The sequence below is a fragment of the Oikopleura dioica genome, chromosome XSR, assembly GCF_907165135.1.
Source record: "Oikopleura dioica chromosome XSR, OKI2018_I68_1.0, whole genome shotgun sequence".
NCBI lineage: Eukaryota > Metazoa > Chordata > Appendicularia > Copelata > Oikopleuridae > Oikopleura > Oikopleura dioica.
The window spans coordinates 5,916,544-5,940,929 of record NC_137294.1 but is presented as its reverse complement, the minus strand read 5'-3'; the positions used below and the strand labels follow the sequence as shown (position 1 = coordinate 5,940,929).

General features: G+C 41.0%; 7 protein-coding genes and 1 non-coding gene across 10 annotated transcripts; 2 read left to right on the top strand and 6 right to left on the bottom strand.

The window, feature by feature from the left end:
• Positions 1–271: 271 nt before the first annotated feature.
• Positions 272–1,308, bottom strand: LOC145708583 (uncharacterized). Its single transcript, XM_081786269.1, has 8 exons — positions 1,248–1,308; positions 1,091–1,123; positions 867–943; positions 797–822; positions 664–699; positions 530–582; positions 408–450; positions 272–360 (listed from the first exon to the last, which is right to left on the bottom strand). Exons 1-8 carry the CDS (start codon positions 1,281–1,283, stop codon positions 290–292), a joined length of 375 nt encoding a protein of 124 aa, XP_081642395.1. The 5' UTR covers positions 1,284–1,308; the 3' UTR covers positions 272–289.
• An 889-nt stretch (positions 1,309–2,197) lies between these two features.
• LOC145708982 (uncharacterized) lies at positions 2,198–2,791 on the bottom strand. Its single transcript, XM_081786674.1, has 3 exons — positions 2,698–2,791; positions 2,356–2,613; positions 2,198–2,316 (listed from the first exon to the last, which is right to left on the bottom strand). Exons 1-3 carry the CDS (start codon positions 2,747–2,749, stop codon positions 2,198–2,200), a joined length of 429 nt encoding a protein of 142 aa, XP_081642800.1. The 5' UTR covers positions 2,750–2,791.
• Positions 2,792–4,626: 1,835 nt separating this feature from the next.
• LOC145710156 (guanine nucleotide-binding protein G(i) subunit alpha-like) lies at positions 4,627–9,216 on the top strand. 3 transcript variants are annotated; one of them, XM_081787854.1, is made up of 10 exons: positions 4,627–4,708; positions 6,166–6,309; positions 6,491–6,632; positions 6,677–6,795; positions 6,876–6,914; positions 7,322–7,450; positions 7,765–7,894; positions 7,938–8,091; positions 8,133–8,257; positions 8,300–9,216. In XM_081787854.1, exons 1-10 carry the CDS (start codon positions 4,692–4,694, stop codon positions 8,363–8,365), a joined length of 1,065 nt encoding a protein of 354 aa, XP_081643980.1. In that variant the 5' UTR covers positions 4,627–4,691; the 3' UTR covers positions 8,366–9,216. The 3 variants fall into 3 exon arrangements, with proteins under 3 accessions (XP_081643980.1, XP_081643981.1, XP_081643982.1); XM_081787855.1 differs by lacking the exon at positions 7,322–7,450 and adding an exon at positions 7,013–7,141; XM_081787856.1 differs by lacking the exon at positions 4,627–4,708 and adding an exon at positions 5,450–5,522.
• Positions 9,217–9,236: 20 nt separating this feature from the next.
• On the bottom strand, positions 9,237–10,458 carry LOC145710155 (uncharacterized). Its single transcript, XM_081787853.1, has 6 exons — positions 10,267–10,458; positions 9,960–10,152; positions 9,836–9,917; positions 9,585–9,791; positions 9,456–9,543; positions 9,237–9,412 (listed from the first exon to the last, which is right to left on the bottom strand). The coding sequence occupies exons 1-4, from the start codon at positions 10,286–10,288 to the stop codon at positions 9,657–9,659; spliced, it is 432 nt and encodes a 143-aa protein (XP_081643979.1). The 5' UTR covers positions 10,289–10,458; the 3' UTR covers positions 9,237–9,412; positions 9,456–9,543; positions 9,585–9,656.
• Positions 10,459–10,468: 10 nt separating this feature from the next.
• Positions 10,469–13,198, bottom strand: LOC145710154 (uncharacterized). Its single transcript, XM_081787852.1, has 3 exons — positions 13,143–13,198; positions 11,359–13,096; positions 10,469–11,066 (listed from the first exon to the last, which is right to left on the bottom strand). The coding sequence occupies exon 2, from the start codon at positions 13,001–13,003 to the stop codon at positions 11,702–11,704; it is 1,302 nt and encodes a 433-aa protein (XP_081643978.1). The 5' UTR covers positions 13,004–13,096; positions 13,143–13,198; the 3' UTR covers positions 10,469–11,066; positions 11,359–11,701.
• Positions 13,199–13,437: 239 nt separating this feature from the next.
• On the bottom strand, positions 13,438–18,623 carry LOC145708981 (aminopeptidase A-like). The gene is made up of 13 exons (XM_081786673.1): positions 18,454–18,623; positions 17,814–18,153; positions 17,400–17,591; positions 17,199–17,348; positions 16,524–17,154; positions 16,197–16,370; positions 14,916–15,131; positions 14,551–14,813; positions 14,380–14,447; positions 14,192–14,334; positions 14,009–14,146; positions 13,673–13,885; positions 13,438–13,626 (listed from the first exon to the last, which is right to left on the bottom strand). Exons 1-13 carry the CDS (start codon positions 18,621–18,623, stop codon positions 13,454–13,456), a joined length of 2,871 nt encoding a protein of 956 aa, XP_081642799.1. The 3' UTR covers positions 13,438–13,453.
• Positions 18,624–19,685: 1,062 nt separating this feature from the next.
• On the bottom strand, positions 19,686–19,758 carry TRNAK-CUU (transfer RNA lysine (anticodon CUU)). The gene has a single exon. It is a non-coding gene; the product is annotated as a tRNA-Lys (tRNA).
• A 3,668-nt stretch (positions 19,759–23,426) lies between these two features.
• Positions 23,427–24,159, top strand: LOC145708980 (protein disulfide-isomerase A3-like). The gene is made up of 2 exons (XM_081786672.1): positions 23,427–23,546; positions 23,653–24,159. Exons 1-2 carry the CDS (start codon positions 23,514–23,516, stop codon positions 24,157–24,159), a joined length of 540 nt encoding a protein of 179 aa, XP_081642798.1. The 5' UTR covers positions 23,427–23,513.
• Positions 24,160–24,386: the final 227 nt, after the last annotated feature.

The window sequence follows — 24,386 nt, the reverse complement described above, 5'->3', positions numbered from 1 at the left end:
GCGAAGTGAACGTTTCTAGGATGATTCAACACGTTCGCGTCAATATCGAATCTTTCTGGAAGGGTGACGCGTAAGCATGGAGTAAACTTGCCTGGCTTAGCTACAACATGAAAATAGAAATCATCGACCCAAGCAGTAAGCCGACAAGACATGGCATCGTCACGATATTTTTGGCATTTGAAATGTTTTTTTGCCCGCTTTGTTTCGAGCTGTTTCATTATTCATTCACGATGGTGACTGTAAGGCTGGGCGTAAATTTCAATGATACAGTTCTCGCTTTATTACAGAATCAAACTCTCATTTTGGCATCTCTTTGGTCCAAGGAATCGAAAGCATCGAACATGTCATACGCATCTTTCACTGAAGAACAAACGCTGAATGAAACTGTTTTCCGAAAATTAGTCTACCTATAAGATGCAGGTCATGGAACCAAGCCGGTTTTTGCGCACGCTACAGAAAACAACGTTTACCAGTACAAAGTGATAACCAATAAAAACAGCAAATTTTTTGATCGCGGCTGGATGTTTACCTTTCTTATCGCGTTTCGTCGCGTTCGTCGCTGCTCCACAAGCTTCATCATTTCTAAAATTAAAACTAGAAGTTAAAACCGCCTTATCAGAGTTTAGTGATTGGTAATGAGCTAGTTAGTAAATTAGTAATTACCTTCTAAGTCGTCATCGTTTCGGCAGAAAATTAGCTTTGCAAATGGATTCGCGCCTGCAGATAGACTGCTGTTTTCTACTCGTTTTGTTTACACAAAGCGTAAACAACGGTGATGTTTGCTAGGCCATTTCCTGCGCCTCGTCGTTGTAATAGTAGAGTCTTAATAATCGGGTAACTGGTTTGAGCTTGGTCTGAAATCACACCTGAAGCTTTTGACTTGAAAATGCATCTCGATCTCTCTGCGCAGCGCTTTGAACGTTTCTCCCGAAAACAAGAACCACTTAATAAGCTTAGAGAATTTCATTTTCCAAAGAAATGGAAAAACAGTCAAAGAACTTTGCAAAACTTAATCAGAAGTATTATTATTGCCAAGCTTTTCCGCTTGCTTATGATTTTCATTTACGACCAATTCTTAATTCAAAATTACCTCTTTTTGTGGAATTTTCATGTCGAAACCATTCTAAAATTATTTTATAGAATCTATAATATAGAAGTATATATTATAGATGATGGAAAAATAATATTTTTTGAATGTACAAGCGTTCACTTGAATTAATGAACGCGAAGTAGAAACTTGATGTTACCTTCCAAAATAATTCACACTTGAGGCCAATTAACATCGTTATCTCTGCTGCTAGAGAGAAATTGATGAATCTCACGCCAGTTCAAATACATTTGCGCATCTCTATGGAGACGCAGCGAAAATGTGTTTAACGAAAAGAACGATATACTGGGCTTATCGGATTTCGCCAAATAGAAGGGGATCCGTCTTCTCAAACGTCTTCAAAAGTAATAAGTACGTTTTAACTGGGAACCGCGCCGCTCATAATCTCTTGTTGTATTATCGAATTTAATCTCGAGGAACGCGAATAACCGCACTTTCATAAATTCTACAACAAAGTTCCATAAACCGCCTTTTTTCTATTTTCCAACGTGGGAATTATTGCACTTTCATTAAATTTTTGCAATAAGCCAAGAAGCTGTTACTCTTACGCGGGAATAATCGGATGAGCGGTAACACTTTGAGGGCGTAATCGACGCTCTAATTCTACCAAAGCGCGTGGACTGGGACAAAGAATACGGAGGAAATCATTTAAAATTTTAAAAATTTTATGCGCTCTTGTTGGTATTTTATTCATTTATCATCAGTTAAAGAAACATCATTCGACAGATAGAATAGAATATTATGAATCGTTCTTCGATGATCAGCTAGGCTAGACGGGAAGATTGTTTGGGCAGTTGAGAAGAACAGTCTCCGACTCCATGACTCCTAAACAATCACCGAATGCGTATTTCCAGCCGAGAGCGACGGATCCAAGAGGAATGAAAGTGACCAATGCGCAAACTACGGAAAATATTGAATTCGTTAGTTGATGATTTTTATGGTTTTACTTGTTTACATGAAGATTGCACCAAAGAGGGCCTTGAGGCGGAAGCCTGCTTTACAGTCAGCGCACATCAGCACACCTAAGAACGTAAAGACAACCTTCCAAGGAATATGTTTTGAATTTCTTTGAAATTTAGATTTTTGCAACTAATTCCGATCCTGGACAACAGCGAGCGCGCCTAGAATGACACAGCCTAGACATAGAGATACGTGCGCTTTGAAGCACCTTTGCATCTTTACTGGCTTATTGGAGCCGATTTGTGGGCCTTAAAAAGCATTGGTGGATGAAGGTTTGCAGAACTTACATTGATAAAACCAAGTTAAATACATTGGCCCGGCAATGAGCGAGAGAAGTCCACAGAGCGCTGTTCCAGCTAATTTGAATCGTCTATCACCTTCGCCGTTGAAAACACAATTCCCAACCCATAGAAAAACCGGCAAGAAGCACTCGACCCAGGCAAGCGCGTTCATAGTATCAAACTCATGGTGGTAACCTTGCTCGTTCTGGATCTTGCATATCGCATAATTTGGGTGGGTGTTCGAAGAAAAGGGTACTGCGTTTCCTATTTGAAGCAAAGTTTACTGATAATCAGAAGTCTTCGAAGAAAAAGTAACTCTATCATTCATTTGATTGCTCGTCTCTCTACCTGGTGTAACTGAGAAAGAAGGGTCGTTGTAGCTCTCATTTAGGACCAACATTTTCTCAATAATGGCTCTTCCTCGACCGCCTGCATATTCTTTTATAATCATAATTTACTGCCCGATGACCAGCGAAACGGCGCTGCTTAATAATCCAGCGAAATCAGAAATAAATGACGCCATATTTGAGCAGATCTGGAATTTTATTTGAGTGATATATTTTTACGATGGCTAGTTTTAAAAGGGAATACCCAAGAAAGGACTTCTTCCCTTCGTGTGAAAATAAGCGGCAGGGGCTCGCATCAAGCTGCGTCGGTCGAATATTTGAGAAGTTCGTATTGATTGATGGCCATTTTTCATTTTTCGCATTTAATTGCTTGTTGCAACTTATTGATTAGATTATTTAGAAAAACAAACTTATCGATTAAATAGTCTGACCGAAGATGACAATTTATCGTCTGGTTAGGACTAGAATTTGTTCAAGAAATTCGCTAGAAAGACATTTTAAAATGTAGCGAAGCAAACGAAATGGATTTGCTGAGACTTGGAGTCACATTCGTTTCATTATTCAAGTCAAAAGCATCGTACTGCGAATGACGGTTGAGAAATCAAAAAAGAGAATTGTTCTGTCGACGGCCCTCTCCCAAGAGATCCCGCCTTGCCCACGCTCTTTCCAGCCCAGATCGCCCAAACCCTGTCGAATCGGGCACAATTCTTATTTTCCAAAAACTATTGTGACACTTTTCCAAAGAAAAAAATACACCAGAGCCCCTTCTTCGGAATCAAGGAAGAGAACCGTGCAGCGACTATTTGCGTTCAAAAAGCTCATCAGTCTGCCAGACCGAAAAAAACCAATCTATTTCCTTTTTGAACTTTTGCCTCGCTAAAAGTTTATCACGCTTAGCGTTCATTAATTTAACTGGAATTGGAAGGTTGAAATGTGGCAGACGGAGGACGCGCTGAAGCGGGCAAGAGAGATCGGCTCCTGGTCAAGTGGCGATCGACTCGATTGATCGGCTGCCCGCTCCTGTTGCAGCAAAACCGTTTTTTTTTTGGGTCGCTAGCCCTGTTTGCGTTTTTTTTTTGAGAGAGGGAAAAGTTTAAGAGCCGATAGAGCAAACGAGGAAGATTCAAATTTTGAATTTCAGACACGCGCTTGTAAAAAGGCGTAAAGCAAACGAGAGACAGAGAAAAAAATGAAAAAGAGAGAGAGGGAGAGAGCGATATTTTTTGAGAGCTCCAGTTTTGAGAAGAAAAAAAAACTACGATCGAATAAAAAATACTTGTTATATTGGAACTTGTTAAAAACGAGATATTTGCTCTCGTTTGTGGAGATCATTTCTTATTCATTAGTTTAAAATTAGAAAAACAAAGTGAATCTCTTCCCGCAACAATTCTCCGGCCATATTCTCCCAGGAACATGAATTTTTAATAAGTTTTTATAACGCTGCATATCTAGGTTTGTTTTATTGAGCCAAAGTTGAGCTGTGCTTTCATTTATTGTCGCACTGCACTTTTTTAAACATATGTTCGACTCTTTCAATTTTTAACTCGTTTTCGCTGCGTAAACATCTACTACCCTGTCAATCGAATTTTTTCTTTCTAACAGAGAATCAATAATGAAAATCAAAAGCCGCTATCTTTACCGAGATCCGCATGCGATGTTACTTTTTGCTCTTCGTTCAAAAATTCATTCCACAGACTTGTTTTCAAACAATTTCAACTTATGATTATGCAAGGTTATTTCAATAATATGGACTTAAATTATCGCCCATCCTCTTATTTATTATACACATGGCCCGAAAGATGATTCTTCTTTTTTTTTTTGCAAGATCGGGGCAGAATTAAGCTATTGTGAGATACATTATGTACAACGGTTCACTTTCCCGTCAGCGAGAGAAGCCTCATATTTCTTTAACTGCGAGACAGAGCATCAAGAATTGAAGTAACGATCGTTTTTTCAGACTGACGCTGGAACGGTCGGTCATCGGTCACTGCCACCATGGGGTGCGCGATCAGGTACGTTTCAACTCTCTAAATTGCAGTTTAGACACGTGATTTAATCTCACGCTTCTCAGCTGTAGGAGCTAGAAGCCAGGCACTATATTTTGATTTTGCCTTGGCCGAGGGAAAATTGCTCTTCCTTTCGGGTAACTCTAATTGACTCTAATCTGAGAGGGTCGCGAATAGAGTCTGCTTTGTAATAATAAATTCCTTAGAAAACTATCGACTGAGGGAGTGTAAGTAAGCCTGTTGTATTCAAAAATTTTCAACTTTGAAAACTTTTTGTCCCAAATCAAAAAAAAAAGAAACAAAAATGCTACCAACGTCGAAAATACTACTCAAGGGTGTCCACCTCATTCGCTATTCTAACCAACACCAACAATTGATGATCATCATTCTCACTCCATAAACTTAGGGGATTTACATAAAGCGTTAAGACGAATTGCTCGTTTTAGTAGGATCGGTGCTTCAAATCAATTTTCAAATTTGATTTTGGAATCAGACTCTTTCAGCTCTTGATGCGCTCAAAACGTACTCCTGTACGCTCGGGGATTTTTTTCTTTCGCCGGTAATTCATGCACTTTTTGGCCCCTCAGAGGATTTAGAGACAGAGAGAGTCAGCTTCGTGTGCTTAATTTCTATCCCTTGATTATCGACAAGTTAGAAATTTTTTCGGGCGTCGGTCAGATCGGTCGATTTTGAATTTTGAAGGGGCTTTTACACCCAGCAGCACCATTTCTACACATGAGAGCCCTTCCTAGGGCAGGTCCAGCCTAGTCACCATTTTTTCCTTCGGCCTGCCTCAGCTCCTCCGTCGGATATGGATGGTGTAAGTCCCAGTAGCAACAGTAGATAGAGTAATCCATTGTGTGATCCATTTTTGGGAGCGATGAAGTCACCCTAAATTGAAGGCGGATTGTTGTATTGATCCCCTCGCGCAGAGAGAAAAAGAGAGACTAGGAGTTGTTGAGAGCGCGAAAAGAGCCGCTATGAGAGGCTGCTGCTCACCCTCGCCCCCGGTCCGTCACTTGGGAATAGTTGGGCACGCAAATCGACACGATTGACAGGGACACACCTTTTCCCTTGCCGCACCAAGGCACATCGTTAGAGAAGTTCTCGGTATTTTCGAAAAAAGACACGGGATCAATTTTCATTTTACGCTTTAGAATTTATATTTTATCAGTTGCTGTCTGAGCGGCGCGTTTTCAATAATGACCGAGCAAAAAAAAGAGAAAGAGGACGAAATAGAAACGCGCCATTTATGTGATTATTCTTGGCAAGAAAGAAAAAAAAACGATCCCAGAGCTAGAGAAAATTTTAAATGACGCTACGGATGATCATCGGATAATTATTATTTTTCATTTTTTAACAGCGGTGAAGAATATTTGATCGATTTGTGCCCCCTGGGCCGATAAACAACGACACACTCCGGAGGCGGAGGTTTATTTCGCTTCTTTTAACATGTGGTGTAGCGCCGACGACAAAAATGCAAAGGACCGCTCGAAGCAAATCGACAAAAAGCTCAAAGACGACCATGACAAGGCGGCGCGAGAAGTCAAATTGCTCCTGCTCGGTGCAGGCGAGTCCGGCAAGTCCACCATCGTCAAACAAATGAAGTAAGTCCATCTATCTACGCGCCATCGATTTTTGTACCTGTGAAAGAGAAACGTCATACAAGTCGAAATTATGCCAGTTTAAAAAATATATAATGAATGGTTCAGTCTTGTAGGCTACAACTTGTAGCAGTGAAAAGCCACATAAAAGCTCTGCTATCCAAAAGTTACCATCTCCGTTTAGGATTATCCACGAAAATGGATACTCTGCCGAAGATTGTCAGCAATACAAAGCCGTCGTATACAGCAACACACTGCAGTCAATGATCGCCATTGTGAAAGCCATGGGCAATCTGAAAATAAATTTTGCCGAAGCAGAACGAGCGGTAAGCATTTCATGTTGCAGCGGTTTGATAAATCATTCATTTAGGATGATGCTAGACAATTGTTTGCGCTGGCGTCTACGCTCGAGGATGGCGAAATGACACAGGAACTTGGCGATTGCATGTGGCGCTTGTGGCAGGATAACGGCGTCCAACAGTGCTTCAGGAACGGGCTTTGATCAGTCGACTCAAGAATTATAAGAAATAATCATCTCTATCGTTTCCAGTATTGAAAGCCCAAAAAAGTCGATCTCGCGAATATCAACTCAACGATTCTGCTCAATAGTAAGTGATAATATTCTTCTCGTGCAGGGATTGATGAAAAAGAACTACCAAATTAGTGCCCGTAAAACTCTATCGCTTCGATCTACAAGAATATTTAGCTATCTGGATTCAATCCAGCGCCTTTGCGCTCCCGATTATATTCCATCGGAGCAGGATGTACTGCGCAGCAGAGTTAAAACGACGGGCATTGTCGAAACACATTTCGAATTCAAAGACTTGCATTTCAAGTATGCAACGTTATCGTCTTTTTTATTGTTTATCGTTTCGTTTATCGTATTGTTTATCGTTTTGTTGTCTCGACCCGAACAGGATATTTTTTTCAACTCCCGAATTTCGCTCCTGATTTGAGCGTGTAATCCCTGCACATTCTTTACGTTATGATTTTTGCTTAATTGCTCAATGCATAGTTTTTTGGGAAACCTCAAAAGACTTTCACAAAAAGACTACGTGCCGACGGAAGGGGATGTGCTCCGCACCCGGGTTAAAACCACCGGTATCGTGGAAATGAACTTTACCTACAAAAATTTAACCTTCAAGTTAGTACCCTCACCACCTTTTTTCTAAATTTTCACGCTCACAAGCACAGAAAAAATAGACAGTCAGGAGTTATCATTTTTAATAAACTCGGTAAAAATGTCAGCCAGTGTCATCTTAGTCTAACTAATTTGATCGCTCAGACGGATCAAACTTCATCATTTGTCGCCAGAACCCATTTACTGTCTGATTGGAAACATAGAAGAAACTCATCAATGTTTTCAATATAGATTTGCATGTTTTCAGCCTCGTTCCTCGTATTTGTCACGTCACTCTTTATTCTCAATTGAAATGTATGTCCTTAACACCTTTTCAGGATGTTCGACGTTGGAGGACAGCGCTCAGAGCGTAAAAAATGGATCCACTGCTTCGAGGGTGTCACAGCAATTATTTTCTGTGTCGCATTATCCGCGTATGATTTAGTGCTCGCTGAAGATGAAGAAATGGTAAATTTAAATTCGAAATGACTTCCAAAAAACTTCTTCTAAGAACCGAATGCACGAGTCCATGAAGCTCTTTGACTCGATATGCAACAACAAGTGGTTTACCGACACCTCGATAATTTTGTTCTTGAACAAAAAGGATCTCTTCGAGAAGAAGATCTCAAAGTCACCCCTTACGATTTGCTTCCCTGACTACACAGGTAAATGAGATTGAACATCACTTACTTTAACCCGAATCCAGGTCAGGATACTTACGAGCAAGCTGCTGCCTACATCCAAATGCAATTCGAAGACCTCAATAAGCGCAAAGAATCGAAAGAGATCTATACGCACTTTACCTGCGCCACAGACACGAATAATATTCAGGTACTATCAATCTAAGCTTCAGCCACGGAAGATTTTTTTCAGTTCGTGTTTGACGCTGTCACCGATGTCATCATCAAGAACAACCTGAAAGATTGCGGTCTATTCTAAAACACTCACTACGCCACTCTTCACCAAAACATCCGATATATACCCATCATAGGGGATGACAAGGCGCTTGCTCAACTGCTTCAACTATCGAGGCGTTCTTCAAGTTCTAGCGCTCTATTTTTCGTTTCGTTTTTCCTTTTTTTTTTATTTGGCAGGTGGCGCCTGACTTCCACTAGGTGAGCACTCGCAATTATGCTTCTCTTTAAACAGTTTCTCTATTTATTCTGAACCTTAAACCACTCAACTCCAGTATACTCCGAATTCCCCACTGAATATCTACAACGACAACTCATAAATGAAAAAACAAATAATGCCCGCTACTCTGTCTCAAAAGTAATATTTTGCATGTTAAACTCCTTCTACTCCACTTAACTCCTCACGTGCGGCCATCCATTCAAAACACAGCTCGTTGTTGTTTTCACCGAGATATACTGCAATATTTACTCTTCTGCCGGAGCGTCAAAAGACACATCTCCTTTATGTATCCGAAACTTCTATCTCGACCAAAATTACCTAAAATCTAAATAGCCTGGATAATTGACACCTTCCTATAAAATCTCTAGCCAATCATGAAATCCGACAAGACTAAACTTCAATTGTATAATCAAGTTTATTTCCGAATGTCCACCTACTCCGTTTAAAACAACGTTCGGAAAATGCTTCTATTTTGAATTGCTCCTTCAAAAACTGTAGTTCTACTAAATCTTCTATTCGCGAAGGCGCTTCCTGGATCTCGCATCACCACAGCCAGACCGGGAAGTGAACTTGCGCGAATTCACTCGCTACTCAAGGCCAATTCAAGTTTTTTTTTTGCATTACAACACTGGAATAAATAATGAAAAGTATTGAAACTGTCTGTGACGGATTGATTGTAATTTATCATTTAATTCTTAAATAATCATCAGGGCCGCAAAATATGCAATAATTAACGTTTTTCAATATTTCGGCGTCGGCTTCAGACAGGGCAGAAATTTGTAGAGAATCGCTTTTCCCATATTTGCGTAGGGATGACCCGGACGTCCCTCGTACTTATAACGGTAATATCGCCTAGTTAGAGCTTATAATTTTGAAAGGAATTGTTAGATTGTACTTCATAGTTTCGACGATTTCCCAAACAACGCCAATTGCCATCGCGATGGAAACAACTCCCCATAGAGGAATTTGTGTGTACGCGATCACTGAAAATATTACAGATTGCTGTCTTGTAAATGTATCTTACTGCAGACTCTATCGTGGCAAGTTTTATTTTCCCACGTTCGAATGGGCCCTTCAATAACTTCATTTGACCAGCTTAATAGGAGTGTCGTTTACGATAAATAAAGTCAAGCAATTCGTCAACGTAACCACTCTTCCTGAACGATTTTCGAGGGGCGCCGCAAACTGTATCTTGATCGAATAGCACTCCTTCATATTCTTCCGATAGTACCTTAAAAGAATAATGAGTACCTGCAGAAATATGATAAGCACAACCTTATCAAACGAAACAATGCCACTTGGACCGTAGCAATCACGTCGCCGGGCGTGCCAGCCCAAACACCACGTATTTGACTCTCTAAGCTTATTTTTGGAAACATCAAAATCGACCTATAGCAACCTGTAGCATTCGCCCCACTCCGACCAGTGTGCCCAAGTCGGTCTTCTCATCGAAGTTGCCTCTCTGTGGTACTCCAATTTTCCTGGTACATCGTCCTCTCCATATTGAGGCAGTTCTTCTAGGAACGACTTTTTTATTTGGCCGATCCAACCAAGTTTATCTTCTTCAAGAGCAAATGCAGAACCAGTTATGCCTTTGACGGACGGATTTTTCCGTCTAGAGTCACTCTAGACTCTAGAGTGTGAATTCTAATTTGATTAATAATTTTTAGAACAGTCCAGTCTGATTAATTTCAAACGCCCGAAACCTAGAAATAATGACAATCTCATCGTTCTTCCCAATTAAGAGTTTCTCTCATTTGTCTGCTCAATCGTAAACCTCCGCCGTACGGAGACAAAGTCATAAGAAGAGTCATAAAACACATCCGTATATCAATACTTTGCTTCCCTCAAGGCCATCCTTTAATGAGCGTATATACGATGCCATAATTCTCATCATATAAATGCATAGCAGATAGTTTTATTCCGAGAGAATTTTATGAATCATCAGATTCTTCAAGAAGCATATTGTTTTCAGTTTGAAAAAATAAGCTTGGCAGTAATTTAACTCTTTTCAGTGTTTTCTTTCATACGACGGTAGATCTTATTCAATTCCGGAGCGACGATGTCTTTGTAAATCTGTTTTCTAGTCTCGTAAATGTCTTTTGAAGCGGGCGAAGTTCTCCAAGAATGCACAAGTGCTCGAAATGCGATATTATTGAAGATGCTGTCGTCTTTACTAGCAGCTATTTGCTCACAGATTCGAAGAAGCTTGCTCTCTGCCACGACTTCAGCAGTTCTTCCATCCTTGTTCATTTGCTTGAATTTAGCGCGCACTTCTGCCAGTCTTTTCTTCAGATGATTTTGAAAAATTTCTGAGTTTCGAACGCAGCTTGCAGCTGTTCTCACGCAGAAGTCTCCGTTCAGTTTTCTAACGTCACACTTGTGAAGCGAGAAGCAAAGATTGAACTCGAGCTTTGTCAATAGCTTCTCCTCTTCGCTAACAATTATGGCTTCATCTTGAGTTTCTTCGGGAGTCTTAGTCGATGCCATAAACTTATTTTTGTCTCTAAAAAGCATTGCTGGGCCATATTTAAGCTCAAAAACTCATAAAAACATCTTGTCCTAGCAGCTACCCCACGTCGCTATTGAAAACCCTCTCACACTCAATTATCCATAATCATCTGAAAATCCCTCCCTTTTTGAGTTCCTAATGACTAAAAACTAATTACTCAGAAATTGAATATTTTTGATAAATATATTTTATAACCTACACCTATACGTATAGTGTATGTATAATAAATATGGTATATGATACCTCGTATACTTTTCTGATTTGAAGCATATTTTTGTATCAATACCTTTTTCTCTTCCGTTTGAAAATATTCTGTGCCTAGAGGAAAAAAGTTTTGAAAAGATTTCTTATTCTCGAAAAACTGCAGAATTTTCATTTTCAGTTCATCAAACACTGTCTCTCAGACATGGCAAAACGGGCAAAACGGCATTGGGGCAGAACGGCAAAACAGTTCCTGCCCTGAGACAAGGTCAAATAAAAATTTAGTAAAGATTATAAAACTAGCGCTGCGGAAATGGAGCAAATACAAGCACGTAAGCAACCAAATAATGCAACAATTGACTTTTTCAATGAATTTATTAGCTTTGAGTGTCAGTTTCAATGAGCGAGAATATGTGTAGCCACGTAAGTTATCCGGATTTAGGTTTCAGCTGCGGCGCAACAATGTTTATAAAATTGCCTTTTCTTGTTTCGTACAATTCTTGAGCCGCAATAGAACTTTTTAGCGACTCCACCTCGGACAGAAATGTCCTGTCAGAAAGAATTTGATCATTTTTACTCCGCTGAATCTTCTCGCAGACTTTCAATAAGCAGCTCTCTGCCAGAAGAAGAGCAGTTTTTCCCTCTCGATTCATCTGGCGGAATTTTGATTTTACTTCTTTGCGTCGAGCTTTGAGATACTCTTCGAACTCTTTGGAGCCGCGAATGCAAGATGCAGCGGTTTTCACGCAGAAATCAATCTTGTAGCTAGCCGTAGTTGCTTTATGAAGTGAAAAGTGTATGTTGAATTCGAATTTCACCAAATCTTTATGAGTGAGTTCTTCAGACTTTTCTGCTTTGTCACTCTGCTCTGGAGAATTTCTGTTGGCTCGAGGATTTACAGTTGTCTGCTGATCCGATTTGTTTTCTTGAACACCCACTTTGCGCAGTTCTGGTTCAGATTGTTTTACTTGAGTGACCTTTCCGGGAGTTGGACTAGCATAGTAATCTACTAAAATCATTCGCTGTTTCTTCGAAGATGGCAAATTATGTTCTCCGCTGGCGGTCGAGCTAGTCCGTTTATTATCTCTCCTTTCTTCATTTTCATTGCTTGAAAGGCTGTCTACAATTTTGAATTCTCCTTCGGAGCTTCTTGTACTTTCAATGTCACTTTCTGCAGAGCTCTGTAAGTAGTCGTAAACCTTTTTTTCTTTCTTAGCTTTCCTGACTGCTGCAAGCTTAGCTTTTACATCAGTTTGCGGATCTTGCTCTTCGACATCTTCATTTACAATAGTCTTCTTGAATTCTAATTTTTTCACGTCGATATGGCGGATTTGGTAGTTTGTCACAAGGCGTAAAGTCCCTTTTTTCGGGGAAGTAATTTTCACGTGCTTAGTATTCTTTTTTGACCAAGGTCCTAGTCGGACGACATTTTCAGTTGTCTCCGGAGCTGGTTCCACCCAAACAGTTCTCTTGGAACTCTGAGAATCGTCATCGGCGGCAGTAATCTCTAATTTATCCAAGCTCTCTTCTGATCGATAGTAGTTTTGGTCCCCATAGGAATCCTCTGAAGCTATGCCAGATGAATCGTGAGAACGCTCAAATGAGCCGAACGAGCTAAATTCTTCCTCGTCTTCGTCCCGATTGACACAAAATGTGCGCTCAGGCAGAGTATGATCATTACACATATATAACTGTGAATCTTGCTGTCGTTTGTTTTTGTAAAAGTCCATGGTGATTCTCTTTCTGATCGATATTTTAATTTGTGGGAGTGGAAGGCGTTTCCTGTCGTTCTGTCAGCTGGTGGCGCCCTTTGCTGGTGGCACCTGAAACAAGCATAGGCATTCTGCCTCCAATAATATAACACCCTACCTCAAAAGAATAATATTTTACGGTCTCAATTTCTCTTCGCGAAAACCTTCAGGCCCTCGGATTGGCGTAAAACACAGCCTGTGAACGCTCACGGGCGATTCCCACGGAAGTCAAGCAGTTTCAAACTTATCCTCCATTTATATACTGAAACCACAGCACTTTTCTCTATTATTTATTTTGAAAATTATCTGATTAATTTATTTCTGATTTTTATTGAATTTTTATTGTTTTATGGGTCGCATAAAGCAGCTTTTGTTCTTTCAAACATGTCGCTACGAATGAGATTCGGAGGATATTTAAGCAAATAGAATTTATTCTCTAGCATCGTGAGCTTCTAGCCAATTGAAAATATCAGATTCGTAGTTCTTGATCCATTCGATATTGGAATCGATTTGGGCAAGAGTTGATTTTCGTGGACCCTCACCGGCGCCGGCGTCAGCTTCAGTTACCTTGAAGAAATCGTCCGCTGACCAGAGACCGTACTCTAGGCAAACTTGCATCAGCAATGATGATTGAGTTGAAGAATTAACCTGTTTTGAAGTCATTGGCAATATTGGGTGCAAGACGGCCGAAATTTCTATCGTTGGTTCCGAATCGCTCAACAAGCTCTGCCCAGTGAACTCTGACCCAATCCCAGGCCATCTTCTCGCCGACACTTGAGTACGAGATGTAATTGATAAATGTGAAGAAATCCTGCTCTAGAATAATCGTCTTGTCCATAGCTAACGTGTTGAGCATGTAGTCTTTTGAGGTTCTTGACAGATTCTAAAATTAGGCCAGTTTCTAATCGCGCGTAAAAATACTTTTATCCGGCCGATTGAGTGGCGGCATTCTTTCTCAGGCCATCGATCAAAAAAGAACCTGGCCGATTGTGGTGACGTTTTCAGTCGCAGCCATAGCACGCATGTATTTTTTCTTCTCGTCTGCGACCAGTTCTTTTGTGTATTGTTCGTACATAAATTCCCAATCTTCATAACTGCCGCTCGATACGCCAAGATTATAGACTAAAGGGGTGGATACAGCATTTTTATTAATTTTATCATTCGTACCGGTTCCAGCAACGTCTGGGTGCGGTCGTTTGCTAACATCGCCGTTTGAATTTTTCCACTCGCTGTAGATTGCTGATGCCTGCACAGCAGCCTCTTCGACTCCAAAGGAAACCGAGAGCGAGACAATATTTGATCGCATTTTTCTATTATAGAAAGATCTATTTTCAAGGTCAGATTTGGGACATTACTTGTGAATATGCGAGTCGGTATCTTTAACTTCGAATCCAAAACGCTCGAATTGCTCACTGACCGCTTTCTAAACAATGGGGTCAGTTTCAATTCAAAACTTACATTTACGAAATTGGTATACACTCGACCCAAAACCGGAAAGGTCTCAACTGTCGACCAAGAGCGCTTACCTTGAAGTATGCGATGAACTTATCTCCCGTCTCGGTGCCGGACAACATCGTGCGCATATACGAAGTGCGTGACCCAAATACTCCCCAGACGTAGTACGAGTCTTCACTTCCTTTAGCGATGTAGTCCACAGTATCAAGAGCATCTGAGTAGCTGATATCTCCAGAGATGGCCAAATTGAAAGCATCATCTACAATACCCATTCGATCCATTTCATCGAGTTTTCCACTGGCAAGACTATTTACCAACTCCGTGTAAAGCGCACCTGTTAATTACAATCGAAAATGCTATCAACCTAAAAAGATCATCTAATCTTATCAGTTGAGCATCGAGGATACTGGTGATGGCCCGGAAGATAGTAATTTACGATCGTTTCCTTCATATTTTACTCGATAATATCCTTTCTGTCCATAGTTTAATTTGAATGGGATATCTCCGGCAGGTTTCGGAAGTGTTATCTGAGATTCACTTGCATCAAGCCATTCCGTATCGTTGTTGTTTGAAGTTACAACGAGCGAGTACTTGAAGTTGTACTCAGCTTCTGGGAGCGTGGAGTCTGCATTGTGAAGGAATGGTCTGTCACCTGAGCGAATGTTTATTTTCAATGCATTTCACTGACAGTATCTCACCCTGAGGGATTAGGAGAACTTCTCCACGCACTCGCTGGTCGAGCTCTGAAAAGGGCGCGCGAGAGTAGCGAGATCGATCAGCTGGGGCACACGCAAGTAACGATGTAGGAGACAATATTAAAGCTAAGTAGCCCATCATGAGCAAAAAATGTCGGCCAAGGAATATCTACAAGGTCAATGAGGAATATTCCTGGAAGTAGTTCGTGTTGCAGAGCATCAAATTTGGACCATATTATCATGGTGTATGGACCATACGATATGGTCCATACCATACAGTAAGGTTAGGCAGTTCGGGTCAAGATGATTTTCAGATAAATTGAAAGTTGAGACTCAGTCTTGGTGGGTGGGAATATTAAGGGCTTGTCTGGTTTCTCTTATATTTTGGTTTCGATTTTTCGCCCTCTTTGGATAGGGTTCACCGTCTTCAATTATCATGTTCTTATGGAAAGTTTTAGTCTCTCAGATCAGCTGGAAAAGGATAAAAGGTAATAAGAGATTAGATGGATGATTAAAAAAGACTTTTCAAACGGAAGAGAAGATCACAAGACAGCTGGATTAAAATTTGATTACAATAGGATGAACTTTGATGGAGGTTTTATTGAATAAACTCACGTTTTTAGACGTTTTAAGTGTGATTTATGGAATCTCCATTGTCGAATTAGTATAAATCACATCTTTCCTGAAAATTTTTGAGCAAAAATGCTCATGATCCTCAGAAAATTGAACCTTGTGCAGATTAGCTAGACCGTCGCAACTACCCTCTGATCATGATTTTCCTCGATAGATTAGCGATTTCCCAGTGAGCCTCGCTGTTTCCCGCAGAGTTGGGCAGTTCGGCCGTGTTGGGCTTGTTACCCGCTGGGGGCAGGCGAATCCCTCTTACCTCCATTATACCTACCGGGTGTGCCCATCTCCTACCGCGTTACTCGCGTGTGCCTCAGCTGCTCCACCCTCGCGCCTCTCGCGCGCCCTTTTAGAATTCCCTCTAGCGAGTGCGTGGAGAAGTTCTTTTTTCCCACCCTGAGTTATGACAATGTTGTTCCCGTCAAGTTTCGCGGTCAGAAGTGGATACAGAGCCTGTTTCAAGAAAGGATGCATCAGGGCTTTAATGTCGAGCTTTTTGCTCCCGATCATGATGTTGTCCGCATCCGCTTGTTTTTGGTAGCTGGTGATAAAGTCCAGCTCATCGGCAGCTATTGAAAGTAATTATCATCATTAGATTTAAAAATGATGTCCAGAACTAGTCGAGGTATTGAGGAATTTACTCGGTATGGACGGGCAATTTAAGTAACGTTCTAAATTTCTCTGAAATAGTTGATTCTCTGCAAAGTTTATTTCTACGTCACCTTTGAATTGAAACTCCGTAAGAAAGTTAGTCGTCGCTTTATCGAAAGAGTCTTTGCCCATTGCTTCTCGCAGCATGTAGATAATCGAGGCAGCCTTGTCGTAGATGACCCAGTCGAAGGCGGCAGTGATCTCGTCTGGATTTCTAGCTTCGCTAACGATTGGACGGCCGGCAACTGAGACATCTCTGTTGAGCGAGTAGGTGATTGATTGGTAAATTTGCTGTTTTTGCATGTCCCAGGGCTCATTTTCATAGGCCTCTTCGATTCCTTCTTGAGACCAAAAGGTAGCAGGTCCCTCTTGAATCCAGATGTTGTCCCACCATTTACAAGTTACCAAGTTGCCGAACCATTGATGCACATATTCGTGGGAAATGGTTGAAGATTTGCTCTGTTTAAGACTAGTAGCACCGGCATCAGAATCATAGAGCAAGGAGGTTTCTCTATAAGTGATAAGTCCCCACTGTTCCATTGCGCCGGTTACGAAATCGGGAATTGCGATAAGGTCAACTTTAGGAAGCTCATATGGAAGTTTGTAGAGATCCTCAAAGTAGGTGGTGACGTGTTGCTGCACCTTCATTGCATGCGCAACTTGCTCCACCTTGTCACAGGCTGCGAAAACGCGGATGGGAATCTAAAATTAAACTTGAAAAAATTGCAGACATCAGAAAAGTCAACCTTAGTGCCATCAGCTCTTTTGCCTTCTCCGGACTCGTTGCACATTTTATGCCAGATAAACGTCGGCTGATAAGTTCCCATAATTGGCGATTGTTGGAATACAGTTTTGCATTTTTTATAACTTTGAATTGCGATATACGAAGAACTCCGCTTGATAAAATTGTATAACTATCTACATGAAATTTTGATCGCATTCCTTGCGTTGCAGCCTTCGCAGTCACATTCTGGCTCTCCATCGACAGGCATATTCCACAAAGCACTGTAGCCTTCTTCGTGGTACATCGCCAAGTTGAAAGTAGCTTTCATAGCTGGCTCGTCAAAGCACGGATACGCTTCACGTGCATAGGTAGGCTCAAATTTTGTAGCAATGATGTATCGGTCCTCACCACCATCCTGACAGAATTAAAAAAACGAAACTTTATTTATAGAATGCACATTTCTTAGACTCATACATTTTGCTTGGCTCACACTGTGGATATATAATATTTAAAAAAAATGAGTAAATCCAGAAAAAAACTAACTAAAATGAGTCATTTTAAATGACTGACTCGAAGAAACCAGATAAATTGTTGGCTATCTAAATAGAATATCTAATTCTGTTTCCTTGTAGTTGACTTTGTTAATTCCAACAAGAGTACTGACAAGAGGCCCTTGCCACTCGAGATAGATGTGCGCCTCGCCGATCTCAAGCTTGTTTTCCAATTGGATGACGAAAAACTGCTCTCTATTTTCGTCATAGTAGAAGGTGTTGGTAACGACTGGTGAGAGGCCCTCTTGTTCGACAGAAATAGTTGCTTCGTTGATGGTCGTCAGGTCGGCGAGTGCGTGAAGAACAATATTTTGCGTTCGCTTTTCGATATTGACCGTAATCGTTTCACTACCGTAGGAAATATCCGCCACAGGGTCGGGGAAGAGCTCGATGTTGTAGTTGATGGGCTTGACGTAAGAGGGAAGCCTTGTGTAGTGCTGGAAGGATTATATTCGACAGGGAAATAGACAGTCGGCACTAGTAGACATGTATCATGTATTTACTTGTTTTCTTTTGAATTTACGTAGATCAAGCTTGCGTCAGATTATTATCTCCCAAAGCAACATTTAAATATTTGTGGTCAAATGATATCGAAAGAGTGCATCGAGTAGTAACAAATGATTCTTGTTCAACGCGTTGTTGGCGGACATGGCATATGTTACACATGATACGATGTAATATCGAACGAAATGGATTACTATCCCATCGTATTTTGGAATTTTTTACTGTACTTCTGGCACGTTCCTGAAGCTGTCTTCCCAGGGCGTCGGAGAGACCTCTTCGTCAATTGCACCGTCGTCGGCCTTGTCCCAATCGACACCAAGGCCGACTCCGAGTCCCACAGCGAGGCAGACGCCCATCGAGGCGAACCCCACGATAAGCCATTTTCTCTTCATTACAATCTTTCTATCTTGTCACGAGAATCTCACCTGAGGCGAGTGAAATTTTTATATCGATCAAATTTTATTTCAAGCCGGCTATTTGAGAAGCATATTTGGCAAGTGCGACTGTTACAACTTCTTACTTTTTTTGTTTGAAGAGTACTGTGACTGCTGTGTACTTACAGAGCACTTGAAAGAATTCGGGATTGCGAGTTAGGGCCTCGTTAATCTTAGATTGACGGCGGCGGAAGAATGCCGGATGCAGTTACGCAAACAGAAGAAACTGGAATGGAGGGGATTCTGTCCCCTTCTAAAGACGTAGAAGTATTTCCTTGAATAAGCAAGTCCATCGCCAAGAAGTGAAATCGCAAGAGCATCGCATTCCTCTGTGGCTTCATTTTCGCAAAAGCACTAGAGCTAAAACATGCATAATCTGCGTGTCGCAGTGGCATCGTTGCATTCTTCTACTGATTTAATTTCATAATAAACTGGGTATTTTTTTTCACTTTAAAAAATTTGCTCGAAGTCACACATACTCTGTAGATCCCATAAACAAAGTATTAATTTAGATGGATTACTCTTTGGATTAAACTGTTGACACTCAAAATTTTTGTTCTCGGCAGAAAGTCTCCGAAATGATTCACTTGCAAACATGTTTTGGTCCAATTCGAAGACAGAGATCTTAATTCGACCTTTTCAAAGCTACTGCGAAGTAATTTCAACGACACTTACTAAAGTCAGTAAAAACAAGGCTTGTGCGAATCTTGATGCAACAGCAACAAGCTTGCGAATGCTTTCTGGTATCGACCATGCCGTACAAGATTCTTGTGGTGTACACTTGGACGATTCTCCTTCAACGAATCCATCCCACATTACATCAGATAAATAACTTAATTTCTTATCGTTTCGGAAAATAACTGACAGGTATGGACTCTTCACGGAATAGATTCTTGGTTCGCTCTCCCGCTAAGAAGATTTTTAGCCCTTTCTCTTCCTCTGAGAACAGATGCTTTGCGCCCTCCACTGGTTGATCTCACGAATGTATCTTTATCACGAAGGCAGGGGATCAAAAAGATGAGCCTAATGCGGGGCTCGAACCCGCGACCGTTGGATTAAGAGTCCAACGCTCTACCGACTGAGCTAACCAGGCCCGACGGAGCCGCTGAATATTAAAATATATAATAGAATAAATTTGATTTTGATAGCCTATGATAGCTTTGTCACTGACTTATTCTATTTTGCAGTGAAAATAAACTGTTTTGAAAACAGAATTTAACTATTTTCGTTTTTAATTTGCTTAGGCTATTTTTGATTATCGCTATAAATACAACCAACTACATGCAATCGTGTATGAAAACACTCTAAATGCGTTTATTGACCTATTTAGAACTTTCTCGTTCCGTATTCACTCCCACTTAATCAATAATGTTGCAATTAGCAGCGAGTGTTTTGAGTCTAATCACGTTGAACTTGGCAAACGATTATTGAAAGAGAAAAGTGCTCCATTCTTGAGCTCGAGGAACAAGTGCCGACAACGCCGCAAAACGTCAAAATTAATTGAAAGTTTATGGGATTAAAATGTTATCCTAGGAAGAACAGGCCGTTGTGGTAAGGGAGCGATAACCTTCCGAGTTGTCGAACTCTTGATAGATCGATTTCCAGCAACTTGCATCATCTTCTTCTTTTGACACGGGTCACGGGCGTCGGATGAAGAAGTCACCGATAACGATCCAAGAATTCCAGAAATTCTGCTACTTTATACGTCGAAACTTGTCCCCTATGTTAACAGAACAATGACCAAAGTTCCTTTTTCGTTTTGGGATTGAAATATCAAAACATCGTTCTATATTTTAGACAATTTTCTTGCATCATTGGCCAGAATAGTAGTACCCTCGCATATTCAACCTGTTATGTCAATTCTTCAAGCTATATGTTTTGATCCACTTAGGAGCGTTTTTCCAGTCATTTGGACGAATGACGTTTTCTTTGTAACTCTTTGTTTTAAAAATATTTTCATGGAGCTTAACATGGATGGTCCCTCTATTTCGTATAAGCTTCAAACATACTCTTTGAAATCCATAGTAGGTGAATTCTTCGAAGCACGAGCGCCAACCAACATCGCTCTGAAAATAGACAGGCGAGCTGACCTTTGAGGAGTACGGTTGATGGCTAAAGTTCTGCCGCAAAACCTGAATCATAGAAATTGGCATAACCGTTGTTTCGATGCAAAAACTTGTTATCGAGTAAGGGATTTTCTTGTATGAATAACTCTGAGACTTGCTGTCCTTCGAGACTTCAAATAAGCTCATATAACTTATTTTAAGCATCTTAAAATTTTTACGTGAGCTTTTTTGATTGTTCAATTGTAATGATGTGGATTCTAATCATCGCTGAAGAGCTTGAAGTCTTCAGAAATTGTAAATTCTGCAAGGTTCACCAAAAACGTAACGATAAGAAGAAAATACGCCGGGCGTAATGCATTTAGCTTACATAATGAAGTGCGCGAAATTCATCCTATTTCATTAGTCTGCTTGCAAAATAAGGAGCAGCTTGTATCTCCGAGAAAAGTCATCTTACGACGGAGGGTTGTATTAAGCACCAGAAATTGAACTCTAATAATCCGTGAGCGAAACTATTGTCCAAGTATTAGTATGTGAAACAAGTTTACTCCCCTTTGCTCGTTATTGAGCGAGGCAAGCAGCAAACACGTTTCAATTTGCAAAATAAGGTTACCAGAGAAAATATTTATGCGCGAAGTACGTGCTGTATACTAATCGCTAGCTTATACTAGGTACTTGAAAAAGAAAACACGATAGTCAGAAAACGTGAACTTCAAACAATGCCTTTCGATCAATTTCTTATCAAATAGAATTTAATTATGAAGAGCAAGATGTCGAATTCTTATCAATGATTAGCTCAGGCGTTTATTCTTGATCATTTTTTTTGTTGTATTTTTAAATTTTTCTTTCTAACTTATTGCCATAGCTTCCGAAACGCTTTGTACGAATGTGGTTTCACCCGGGAATACATCACAAAGTTTTGCATAATAACGTCCGCTACTTTGAGCCCGTGCGTGAGCCTCTCTCACGCCACCTAAGCGTGCGTAACATATTCGACCTGCGTATAAAAACGAGGTGGATTCTAGTGCTGGCCATAACCTCATCGGATCGGGAATACTTCGACCAGTTGAGCAAAAATGAAACTTTTCAAATTTTTTATCTTCGCCGCTGCCACTGTCACCGCCCAAGAGAATACCGTCGACGCCACGCTTTACGATGACTCCTACTCCTACTCTTACGATTACATCTACTACGATGACGACGGAAACGTAATCACTGCCGAGGAATTCGAAGCGCTGAACTCAGATGTCGACGAATCCGGAATCGCTCGAGCAAGAGGAGGCAAAGGAGGCAAAGGAGGAAGAGGCAAGAAAGTCAAGGGAGAAAAGAAAAACAAGAGGAAGAAGAAGAAGAAGACTCCTGCATATACCACCACAACCTCCACTACTTCAACAACCACGACGTCAACTACAACTACAACTACAACCACAACTACTACCGAGGAGCCTACAACCACTTCTGTCATCACCACAACAACTTCCACTGAGGCTCCTACAACTCCTCGTCCCGCTTACGTCGACGTAAAAATCCCCGATGCGATCCCAGAAGGAGAACCACAGGTTCCTCAGACATCGAACCAGGTTCCTCAGGTGTCGAACCAGGTTCCTCAGACATCTAACCAAGTTGCCCAAGTCTCCAACCAAGTCCCCCAGACATCTAACCAAATGGCCCAAGTATCGAATCAGATGCCACAAGTGTCCAACCAGGTTGCCCAGACTTCCAACCAAATGGCTCAAGTTTCGAACCAGGTTCCTCAGGTTTCCAATCAAGAACCACAGGTCTCAAACCAGGTCCCTCAAGTCTCGAACCAGACTTGGTAATCACTTTCAACCAGCTTCAACACATAGCCGCTTACGACGATCAATAGATACAAACAGTGAAGAACTTTCAAAACATTCTCGGCGTTTCCCAGGAAGATACAGTCGTCGCCTGCGCAGATTTCTCACCTTGTTGAAAACAAAACGCGACGCGCTCGCGCAACTGCACTCTTTATCTGTAACGCCTTGATTTTGAAAACTTCAACCAATTCATCTTACTTCACCTTTAATAAAAAAATATACTAAAAATGAGTTGTGTAGAATTTGTACGGATTGATTGCTGTTCCCGCGGGGCGCAATAGCCGGTTAGTCCTTTTTATCGTGCCTCGGTGCTACAAAACTGATTGTAAAACAATCTCGGGCAGATTCTCACGCAAGCAATTGTTTTGGATGCATCTGATACAATTTTTGTGCAGTTTTTTTCTTGGGCAGGCGGCTGCGGCGCTACTCGAGCTCGACAACTATAGTTTTCCGAAGGTTATCCATCAGAATGAGAGAGTGCTAGTGACTTTCCATGCTCCGTGGTGCTCAAAATGTGGCAAATTCCTGCCAGAGTTAAAGAAAGCAGAAAAAGTTCTCAGCAATGAAACGCCGCCGATGAAACTTGCACTTGTAGTATTGTTCAAAAAACGTTTGTTTAATTTAAAATATACTGGCCAAGTTGAAATCAGTTTTTTTATCGAATTCTAGCTAAGCGAAAATAACGGTAGTTCTGCGGAAGCTCATGAAATATTGTTTGCGCTTCAAATTGACCAAAGATTAACTTTACTAACCTTTAATTAACTTGATTGTTTTTGCCTGAAACCAGTCTTTTCTGAACATCAAAAGATTGCACGGTTGCAGAACACGTCGAACTGTGCAAATCCGAAGGTGTTAAGGGTTACCCGCACGTGGTCCTTTACGTGGATGGAAAGAATTCGGGCGACAATCCAAATCATTTGAGATCCGATGAAGACGTTAAGAAATTTATGAGGCGAAAGTTTTCATTCGCCTCTCATCAGGTACTGATCAAAGACCCGAATAGAAGTCAGTTCATCTAAAATTTAAACTGTTAAATGTTTTCTCTTTTGAGCCTCACAGATCTTATTTGAAGACTAATTTATTAAGATTCGATCAAGAGAAGATCTAGAGTTATTCACCAACCATCCGGACGGAGGCGTGATCGGAATATTTCCTGAAGAGGACGAAGATACAGAAAGTTTTTACAGCCGTTCGTATCACAAAATAGTGGGCGCTCTGGCCGACGATTATCGTTTTGCTCATGTGACTGATCGAACACTGGCGAAAGAGCTATTCATGAATAAAAAGTACCCAGATGGACTTTGGAACAACATAATTCTTCATCGTCCAATTTACTTCAACAATCCTTTTGAGGACACTTACAAAGTATTCGAGGGAGACAAGCTTACTGCGGGATTGATAAGAACCTTCGTCAAAGATCACCAGACCGGCCTCTGTCCAATTCTAACTGTCGATCAGTTTCATGCTACAAGACCGCCTATGGTAATGTTCTATTACCACTTCCACATCGAGAAGGATCCGAAAGGGATGCGGTACTGGCGAAACCGAATCATGAAGGAAAGGCTTTCCAAAAAAGATTTGAATGTGTGCTAGAAAAATATGCGCGCAACATATGTCAAGCCCTGAAAACAGGTTGCGCTTGAATTCCCTGATTTCCAATTTGGAATTGGTAATGCGGAAGACTTTAAAGATCTGCTGGATGATAGTCTCGGGGGGAAACCAGGGAAGGATTCAGATAAGGAAAACAAATATTGAATGAAAAAACATTATGTTACATAATTTAATCGAGCGCGAGTGAACCCTGCAAGATTGGGGAAAGA

Coding starts and splice junctions, on each gene's coding strand:
- LOC145708583 (XM_081786269.1), bottom strand. CDS start 1,283: ATGTTAATTGGCCTCAAGTGTGAATTATTTTGGAAG. Junction 944..1,090: donor TGAAAATTCCACAAAAAGAG/GTAATTTTGAAT, acceptor AAGCTTATTAAG/TGGTTCTTGTTTTCGGGAGA. Junction 451..529: donor GACGAAACGCGATAAGAAAG/GTAAACATCCAG, acceptor TGTTTTCTGTAG/CGTGCGCAAAAACCGGCTTG.
- LOC145708982 (XM_081786674.1), bottom strand. CDS start 2,749: ATGTTGGTCCTAAATGAGAGCTACAACGACCCTTCTTTCTCAGTTACA. Junction 2,614..2,697: donor TTCTTTCTCAGTTACACCAG/GTAGAGAGACGA, acceptor TGCTTCAAATAG/GAAACGCAGTACCCTTTTCT. Junction 2,317..2,355: donor TTTAACTTGGTTTTATCAAT/GTAAGTTCTGCA, acceptor ATGCTTTTTAAG/GCCCACAAATCGGCTCCAAT.
- LOC145710156 (XM_081787854.1), top strand. Junction 6,633..6,676: donor TTGCCGAAGCAGAACGAGCG/GTAAGCATTTCA, acceptor TCATTCATTTAG/GATGATGCTAGACAATTGTT. Junction 6,796..6,875: donor GGCGTCCAACAGTGCTTCAG/GAACGGGCTTTG, acceptor AGCCCAAAAAAG/TCGATCTCGCGAATATCAAC.
- LOC145710155 (XM_081787853.1), bottom strand. CDS start 10,288: ATGAGATTGTCATTATTTCTAG. Junction 10,153..10,266: donor GAGATTGTCATTATTTCTAG/GTTTCGGGCGTT, acceptor CGTCCGTCAAAG/GCATAACTGGTTCTGCATTT. Junction 9,792..9,835: donor GCATTGTTTCGTTTGATAAG/GTTGTGCTTATC, acceptor TATTCTTTTAAG/GTACTATCGGAAGAATATGA.
- LOC145710154 (XM_081787852.1), bottom strand. CDS start 13,003: ATGGACTTTTACAAAAACAAACGACAGCAAGATTCACAGTTATATATG.
- LOC145708981 (XM_081786673.1), bottom strand. CDS start 18,623: ATGAAGAGAAAATGGCTTATCGTGGGGTTCGCCTCGATGGGCGTCTGC. Junction 18,154..18,453: donor AGGAACGTGCCAGAAGTACA/GTAAAAAATTCC, acceptor GCACTACACAAG/GCTTCCCTCTTACGTCAAGC. Junction 13,886..14,008: donor TGAAAACGTCACCACAATCG/GCCAGGTTCTTT, acceptor GAACCTCAAAAG/ACTACATGCTCAACACGTTA.
- LOC145708980 (XM_081786672.1), top strand. CDS start 23,514: ATGAGGCGAAAGTTTTCATTCGCCTCTCATCAG. Junction 23,547..23,652: donor TTTCATTCGCCTCTCATCAG/GTACTGATCAAA, acceptor TAATTTATTAAG/ATTCGATCAAGAGAAGATCT.